This window comes from Struthio camelus, chromosome 1, assembly GCF_040807025.1.
Source record: "Struthio camelus isolate bStrCam1 chromosome 1, bStrCam1.hap1, whole genome shotgun sequence".
NCBI classification, from domain to species: domain Eukaryota; kingdom Metazoa; phylum Chordata; class Aves; order Struthioniformes; family Struthionidae; genus Struthio; species Struthio camelus.
Window position 1 is genome coordinate 200,580,041 of NC_090942.1, and position 8,919 is coordinate 200,588,959.

At 62.6% G+C, this 8,919-nt stretch overlaps 1 protein-coding gene across 1 annotated transcript; it reads right to left on the reverse strand.

The window, feature by feature from the left end:
* Positions 1-340: 340 nt before the first annotated feature.
* PDX1 (pancreatic and duodenal homeobox 1) lies at positions 341-7,158 on the reverse strand. The gene is made up of 2 exons (XM_068930172.1): positions 6,631-7,158; positions 341-3,448 (listed from the first exon to the last, which is right to left on the reverse strand). Exons 1-2 carry the CDS (start codon positions 7,028-7,030, stop codon positions 3,060-3,062), a joined length of 789 nt encoding a protein of 262 aa, XP_068786273.1. The 5' UTR covers positions 7,031-7,158; the 3' UTR covers positions 341-3,059.
* Positions 7,159-8,919: the final 1,761 nt, after the last annotated feature.

Genomic DNA, 8,919 nt, shown 5'->3' on the forward strand with positions numbered 1-8,919 from the left:
AGGGTCCTCAGGAAATGGGGATGTATGGACAACTCATTTTGGTGGACTGTGAGATGGCATGGCACAAGAACTGTAGCAGCATTGTAACTTTCCAGCTAGCAAGGTGCAAGGCTGCCTGCAGTGCCATATAAAGGGGCACCATGAACAGCGCTTTACCCATACAAGGTCCCAGGTCTGTCTTGTTTCAGCTATTTTCCCTTTGGCACAGTTGCCAGAAAGAAGGATATAAGAGACAAAAAAAAAAATACAAAATAAAATAAAACAAAAGCTCATTCCATAAACTATATGAACTCTTTAAGAAAAAGACTTTATTAATTAAAACTAAAACATGTAGGTCTGAATCTACGGTCACTCATAAAATTACCTTGGCCTCGTAGTCAAACGATTCATACAAATTCTGGAAATTCTCAATTTATACAACAGTGCAGGGCAGAAATTGAAACTGAATGCATTACACAACAGAAAGGACAGGCAAAATGTAACCCACCCCATATGTGCTCTTTACTCAGTACAATGCTCCGTATGAATATTAGTGAAAAATCTTGGCATTTTGCATGACAAATTTCCTTTTTGCAGCCAGATTTCTTTTTTCAGTGGCTCCCAAATTGCAATTTGAGTACCAGATACTATAAATGGAATGTAGAAAGTGTTCCACTGAGTGTTCTGAGTGACAGGTTTGATACTAAGAATAAATAGAGATCATGAGAAATGCTGAGGTTGAAAACTGGTTACATGGCCCCAGAAAATTTGAGAAACGCTATTTTAAATAATATGGTGCTTTGTTTCACAAGCAGCACAGCTTTATTTGAATTTTGCTCGTTAATCATTAGAAAAGTTCTCTTGACTGCGTTTGGATGAATAAGGATATACAGGCTTGGACGATACATTTATCGGGCAATTTGCAAGAAAACTGTCCAGAAACATCCCCATTTGCGTGCACAGGTTAGTGCCCCCAAGGGAAAGAAAGGCAATACAAGAATTAGACCTTCCTCTCAAGTCTTCACCTGTTGTTTTTGAAAAACGCCTTATGCAAGATGGTAAAACAAGAGTTGTGGAAAGCTGCCTCCTCTCCCCCTCGCGTTTAGCCGCCTCCCCGCCCCGCGCTTCCCCTGCGCGGCGTGCGGAGGAGGGCGGCAGACTGCAGGCAACAACCTCCGCAGCCCGGGGGGCCAGGCTGGGGGATGAAGCCCTCCTCCTCCGTCCCCTCCTCCTCCTCCTCCTCGCGCTGGCCTCTGCCACTGCGGGCCGGGCCGCCCGCCGGATGCTCGAGGGGCTGCCGCCAGCGGTGCGCCCCGTCGATGCTGCCGGAGACAATCCCGGGGGCAGATCTTGAGCCTCCCCATCGAGGAAGAGAAGTCTGACACACAGCATCCCCCGGGCAGCTCCCGCGTCGTTCGTGCCACTATTTTGTGTTTCTGATCCGGTCGCGGGCCTTTTTTTTTTCCAACTTAATTGAATTTCCGGCTCTGTTTTAGGTGGTCGCTGGAATAGCTCGTTCCCCCCCTACAAAATGCCTGTACTTGCCGTTGCCGCGGTAGGGAAGATTTTTCTGATGACAGACAAACAGCGAGTGGAAAGCGAGGAGAAAGGTCCAGGAAGGCCCAGGCGGCTGCCGACGGGACGGCTTTTCGCACACTTCCAGAGCAAAGGAGCCCAGCCTTGCAGTACGCCAAGCTAGGGCAAAAAAAAAAAAAAAAAAAAAAGCTGAAAAGTCACAGGGGTAGGCCAGCGCCTCGGGAGGCAGCCGGCCCCAAACCTCTGTCTGAGTTGTAAAACCAGGTCCGCAAAGAAAATCCTGCAGCGCCGAGCACAGAGCCGGGGTGGGTCGGGGCAGCAGGGCTGCTTGCGCTGCTGGCAGGTTCTTTCTCCTTGAGGCGCAGTTCAAGCGAGGGGCAAAAGAAGAAGAGAGGAAGGATATTTTCCTCCAAAGGAGCTGCGAGCAGAAAATGTCACTGGGACCAGTCCCGTCCCCGCAGGCAGGTTCTGCTGGCGGCTCCCGGCCGGATCTGCCTCTGCCGCCCGGCGATCCTAGCTCCCCCGCCCTCCCTGGGCCCCACAGGCCCTCCCGAAACCCGCTGATCCTCTGCTGCACCTCCGGGCTTGCACCGACCCCTCGGGCAGGCGAGAGCGGCTCCCAGCGCGCCCGCGGTCCCAGCTTTGCGCGCCTCGGGCTCCCGCGCAGCCCCGACGGCCGCCGCGCCGGAGGAGGGTCTGGCTGCCTTTGTCGGCCATCTGGAGTCGGTGACCATCATATATATCCTGCCCGCAAAAAGCTTGGGCTTTTTTCTTTCCTTTCCCCCCCCCCCTTCAAAGGCAAAAGAAAACGAAACAAAACAGGTTTCAGTTTCCAAAGAAGAAAGTAAAGGACCGATCGCCGGCGGGAGTCCTCGGTAGGGCCGATTCCCCGGGGCCCCTCGAAGAGAGCTGGACGGCGGGGTGCCCAGCGCCGAGAAGAACTGGGTCTCTCGCCTTCGCTCCGGGCCGCCCTCTCCAGCGGGTCCGCGAGTGTACAGCGCCTTGCACAGCGAGGCCCCGCTCCCCGGCTGCCGCCGCCGCCGGCCTCCCGCCCGGCACAGGCGCTCGTCAGCAACAGCCGCGGCGTGGTCGTGGTTGTCTCCGATTTCCAGACCGCTCCGTGTACCCGGGGTTGCCGTCGCTGTCAGTGGCGGCGGGGGGGTCTGCCCGAGCTGGGGTCGGCCCCAGATCCGCCTTCCCTGGGCGAAGGTGGCCCGGGGCTCCCCGGGTGCCCGGGGACAGCGGGGCTCCAGCTCCGCCGCCGTCCGGCCGCCGCCGCGGCTCGCCTGCGGCCGCCGCCGCCTCCGGTCCTACAAACCACACCGAGCCTTTCTCTGCTACAGCCAAACACCTTTAATTTTTGCAGCAGGGGGATTTCGGAGGGGCGCGCCCGAAGCGCAGAGTTTCCCCGGGGGAAGGCGGGCGAGGATCAGCCGCGGCCCGGCGGCGGCCGGGAGCCGGCGAAACCTCCCGGCTCTCTCCCCAGGCCCCTTGGCTTCCCCCGGGCCGGCCCGGGCTCTGCGGGGTCTGGGTGCTCCGGCGGCTCACCGAGAGTCCTGCTGCCTTCTGGGGGCGAGGCTGGAGGGGAGCAGGTCCCTGGAGGCCCCGGCGGGCAGGTTCCCAGGGGGACACGGCTGGAGATCCTCTTTGCCCGGGAGCTCCGCAGAGGACACCACACAGTCTTGCTCGGGGTCATTGCTGTTCCCTGCCCCCCGCTTTTTGTCCTCTTCCTTCTTCCACTTCATCCGCCGGTTCTGGAACCAGATCTTTATGTGTCTCTCGGTCAAGTTCAACATGACAGCGAGCTCCACCCGGCGCGGCCGGGAGATGTACTTGTTGAAGAGGAACTCCTTCTCCAGCTCCAGCAGCTGCGCCCGGGTGTACGCCGTCCTCGTCCGCTTGTTCTCCTCCGGCTCCACCACGTAGGACCCACCTAGAGAGAGGAGAGAGTCAGGCGGCAGCCGCGCCGTCCCCGCATCGGTGCGCGGAGCGGAGGGCGAAATAAGCGGGGTGAGCGGACGGCCCTGCCGGGCCCCGACGGCTCCCCCAGAGGGGGTGAGCCGAGCCTCGGGCCCGAGCCCGGGCGGGTTCCCGGGCTGCTGCGGCCCCTCCCGCTGCTCCCTGCTGCCCCCCGGGCGCTTCGGAGCTCCCAGTTCCCCGGGCCCTGGCAGTCGGGTTGTCCTGCTGCTATTTTATTTTATATTTTAATCGGCGTCTTTAGTCAAAGCCAAGCCCGCAGAAGCGGGGAGATGAGAAAACGCCACCCTTTGCCTTCGCCGAAAGCTCAATCTCCGCCTAAGGGCGCATCGATCCGGGGCTTGGCAAGTTGTTGGATTAGCGTAAAAAAAAAAAAACAGCAATAAAAAAGCAAACAAGAAAAAATGTTTTTGTTATGTGCCGCACACACAAACAACCAAACAAAACATAATAATAATAAAAATTAACCTCTCCGTGAAACTACGCGGAGGAAAAAACAACCCAGCAGCGACAGGCCCGGGGTCACAAGCCCGTGGCGCTTCTGGCGCCGGAGGCGCGGGGACCCGCCGCTCCGCGCGGAAAGCGAGAGCTGCGCCGGAGGTGCGCACAGCCGCGGCCGCCGAAGGCCGAGCGCCGCTCCCCGACGCCGCGTCCGGGCCCGAGCCCGGGCCCGCCGGCTCTCAGCGCAAAAAGCCGTAAAAGGGGACGGGAAAACCTCATGAGCAGAAGCGCTCGGAGCCGCTGCAGTTTCCGGGGGTTTCGCCGCCGAGCAGTTCAGGCCCCGCGGAGGCTTCGACCCTTTCCCAGCCGTCGGGAGCGACGGGGCCGGAGGGCGGCGCGGCGCGGCAGCTCCCGGGCGGCCGGGCCCGGGGCACGGCGTGGGAGCCGGGGCTCCTGCCCCGCGGGGCGCCCGGCCATTTCGCCGGGCTGGCCGAGACCTTTGATTTCGTGTTCCCGGAAACAGCGACAGTAACGAAATCGCCGTTCCCAATAACGCTGCTGCTGCTGCTGTGCGTGGATGTCGGGACGCGGGACTGTGTGATAACGACGACTGCAGGAGTGGCGGCGATGGCAGGGGCTGGAGATTAGCCCTAAAACGGATTGTCCATATTATTAATACAAGGAGTCTTGCTGGGTACACCGTTGGTCGCCATATAATCTCCAGAGCACGGTGACAACTATCTAAACTGCCGGAGTCACCTGCACTCTACTTCCGTTCATCTTTGCAGGCCCATTATATATACATATATGCATGTAATATATATACATCGTATATAGATTATAGATTATATATATACATATATATAAATAAAAACAATTTTGTGGTACAGTTGAATAATAACTCCGGGAAGGCAAAATCTCGTGGGCCTGTTGAAAGCGGCGGCAGGAAGGGAGCGCGGGGCGGGCAGGGCCGCGGCCCCGCCGTGCTGGGCCCGGGGGCTCAGCGAGGCCCGGGGACGCTGCCGGCCGCCCTCGGCACGGCGGCCCGAGGGGACGGCGGAGCCCGGGGCCGGGCGCGGCGAGCAGCACCGGGCCGGGCTCTGCCGCCGCCTCGCTGGGCGCCTTTATCTTGCAATAACTCTCCCCGCATTGAATACAACGCAAAAACCCCACTTGATTCTTGAACGCCTAAATGGCGCGCGCTTCTGGAAAAATACATCTCTGGCGCATATAGTTTGCATCTGTAAATACTGGGGTTTGGCTACAGGCGCTTGGCACAGAGCGGTGCCGCTTAGGCCATGCGGGTCTGCGCCCTGTCCCTGCTGGAGAAACGCTGAGCCGCCTGTGTGTTTACGTACACAGCGCACATCATATACACGATTTAATGTCGCCCCCCAGTCTGCCTGGACCTCTTGGATGATCTAGGAACAGTGGAGGAGAGGTCTTAATTTTTCCGGGAAAACTTTCGTTTTGCTGCTCTTTCTGTCATTCCTCGTGTACAGAAGACAGAGAAAAGAGGGGCAGTTTGCGAGTTTGGCTCCATCTTCCCCCCCCCCCCCGCCCCAAATTCATTCAACCCGTCGAAAACGCAGTCTGATTTTATCCTCCCGCCACAATCTCTGCCCCCGAGCCCACGACGTGGGCGGCAGCACTCTTGTCTCTCCCGCCCTGCGGAGATGCCACCGTGGGGACTGGTGACCGCAGCCTGTCCCTGCTGCCCCCGGACTGGCCCAAGTAATTCCCGGACTATTTCACGGCGATTTCAATTCTCCAGTCCCTTTTTAACTGTCTATTTGAACAAAGCCATTAATGTAATATTTGCCGTATAGGCGTGACAAAGGCGCAGGACACGATAACATTGTGCAGGGAGAGACAGAAATATTGTTCCGCAGCGGAACTTTCTGCCTAGATAGAGTTTCTTCCCCTCGCTGGCAGCTCTGTTTCGTTTGTGCATTGTTTCCCCTGCCCCGGGTTTTAAGTTGTAAAAGGTTCAATTACGGCTAAAACCGAGCGGGAAGCGGGAGGGGGCAGGAGGAGCTGGAAGAAGGGCGCCCGGCGCCGCCACGGGCAGCCGCCTCTGCCTTGCCCCCGCCGCTCCGCCAGGCGCTTCCCCGCCCGCTCGGCCCCGCGGGCCGCTCCGCGCCCCCGCCTCGCCCTGCGCGGCCCCGCGCGGAGCCCGCCGCCGCCGCGGAGCCTCCCCGGGGCACCTGCTCGGCGGCGCTGCGGCGGCAGCGCCCGCGCACCGGGACTGCGGGGCCACGGCGGCCCCGTCTTGGCGGCAATTAGTTAATTAGTGAAACCTGCTCGTTAATCTTTGCTCAGGGCTTGGGAACCGGCGGGCTCTCCCCAGGGGCGCCGTGAGCCTGCCGGCGGGGCGGTTTTCACCCGGACACCTGCTGATATTAGTGGGACTTTATCCCCGCGGCGGGGAACTGCGCAGGGGCTGCGCGCTCCCCCCTCGGCTGCCCGCGGACCCGGCTCCCGTCCCCTTACCAGCCGCGGCCTCCGGGCGCCCCAGAGCAGCGGACCCGCGGGGCGGCGGGCAGCGAGGCTGCCGCCGGCCCCTCTCCGCGCCGCTCCGCGCTAAGCCCGGCCGGCGCGGGGAGCGCGGCTGCCCCGCGGAGGCTTCGTGGCCGCCGGCCGAGGCGAGCGCCGAGAAGTGGCCGGGCCAGCGGCAGGAGGGGACGGCGGGCTTACCCGTCCATTGTCCCTTCCAGGCGTGCGATTTGGTGGATTTCATCCAGGCGAAAGGCACCTGCACTCGGGGCTCCTCTATCGCCCCCGTGTCCGCCCCGTCAGCGAATGGCAGCGCGTCCTGGTGGGGAGGAGGAAGATGAGGGTGGTGGTGGTGATGGTGGTGATGCAGGTGCGAGACCCCGGCATCCTCTGTGATGGGGGGCACCTCGTAGGGCGAAATGTCTGGCGGGCTGCCTTGCTCCAGCGCCCCTAAGGCGCCGGGGTACGGAGTCTGCTGCTGCCGGCCCATGTAGAGGCAGGCGGGGGGGCTGGGGCTGTAGTCCTGCGCCTGGGCTCTCTGAAACGCACACGGCTCCTTGTAGAGCTGCGCCGAGGCGTAATACTGCTCCTCAGTGTTCATGGCTAGCGGGCCGGGGGGGTCCGGAGCTACTGACACATCGGGCTGCTCCCGCTCCCGGCGCCCGGGATGCCTCTTTGACAGCTCGCCGCCCGCCGGGCCCCGCCGCCCTGCCCGGCTCCCGCCGCCTCCCCATAGGCGCCGCTCCCCCCACGTGAGCCCTCCCGCAGCCCTCCGGGGCGGGGCGGGACCCATAAGAGGCCAGCCGGGGTGGCCCCGGCTCCACAACCCCCTTCCCCTTGGCCGGGGAGGGTCCGGGACCCCCCGGGGGGGGGCGGCGCTCCTGCCTGCCCCGCGGCGGGCGCCCGGCGGTGCGGGGCTGGCGAGGGGGCGGGGGGCGCCCGGGGGTGGCCCGGCGTGAAGCGGGGCAGGGCCGGGCTGCGCTCCCACGCTGCCGGCGTGCGGGGGGCTCGGGGAGGACGGCCGGGGCTCGGACCCCCAGGCCCGGCCGTCTCCCCCTCCCCGCCTGCGCGCAAGGGCTCCCCGACCCCGCGCTCCGCCGGCGCGGTCCGGGGAGGGAAGCCCGCGGGGGTCGAGAGACACGGCTCCCGGAGGGGTTTGGCACCCGGTAACTGTCGGCTGCGGGTACCTCCGCGCAGGGCCGCGGCGGTGGGCAGCGGGTGCCCGGGAGCAGCCGGGGCGCAGGCTCCCTCGGGGGCAACGCCGTGAGCCGCGGGCGCGGAAAGAGGCGCAGACCTGCTTTCTGCCCCCTCTCCCCCTGCCCGGGGAGATGCGGCCGCGGGGACCACAATGCTATCAACGAAGCGAGCGATAGGCAGCGGATTGTTTGCCGAAGGGGTAAATTTGGGAGCCTTCCCCGCGGCTTGGGCTGCAATGTGTTGACCCTCGGAGATAATCTGCTCCAAGTTGGTGCCGGTTGACTTGGTGACGAGGTTATGAGGAGGCGGAGAGCTACCGAAAGGGACAAAGATCGTTTCCCTGCCTCCCTGCGCTCGCCCCGACGGCCGCTCTCGCCGTCTCGCACGCAGGCACACCTCCTGCTCGCCCGGCTCCTCTGCGCGCACCGCACCGCGCCGCACCGCGCCGCCTCTCCAAGGGGCCCCCCGAGGGCGGCTCGGGCCGCCGCCGCCGCCGCCACCCCCGGCGGGGGCTGCTGCTGCTCCCCCGGGGCGCACACACGGGGCCCGCAGGCTCCCCCGGAGGGGGCCTCGGGGGGTTCCCCGGGGTGCTGGCCCCTCGGCCGGTGAAAATGCAACTCCGAGCAGGCGGCGAGCGAGACGTCTGGGCTCGCATGCCGGCTTCCGAGGGATCATAAAACCGCCCAGTCCATTACACTTAAAATGAGTTTCCGCTATGAATGCATTTGGGTCCCCCATCTCTCAGAAAGCACACTGAGTCTTTGATTCAATATTGAGCCATTAAGCAATTGCTTTCCCAAGCCATTTAACAGCAGCTCTTATGGATAAATAAACAAAAAAGGCTGTAAACCAATTATAGTGAGGATAGTGAAAAAGTATTTTATTAGCGGGAATTACCGATAGACATCGCTGCTCCTCGGACATCCCCCGCCCCGCACCCTCCTTCTCCATCCCTTGGCATCCCGGGCAGGGGTACCGGCCTGCTGCGGGACACGCAGCCCCTCCGGCGCCGGCGGCGCAGCCCGGCGTGCGGCCGCGGAGCGAGCGCGGCTGCAGGGGCTGCGCCGAGGCTCCCGCACGGCGACCCCGGGAGGGGCATCCTCGGGGGGGACCCGCTGAGCCAGCCGGGCTCCCTTAGCGGAGGGCTCCTTCCTCGCTCAGCAGCCTCCGCATCCGCGCACGGGGTGTCTTCCCCGAGGTCTCTTGCGGACACAGGTGTCTTTTGAACTCAATCCCCCGTTTAATCCAGTTGCCAACTTCTTGCGCATCAAACCCACCCCCAAACCCACCCCC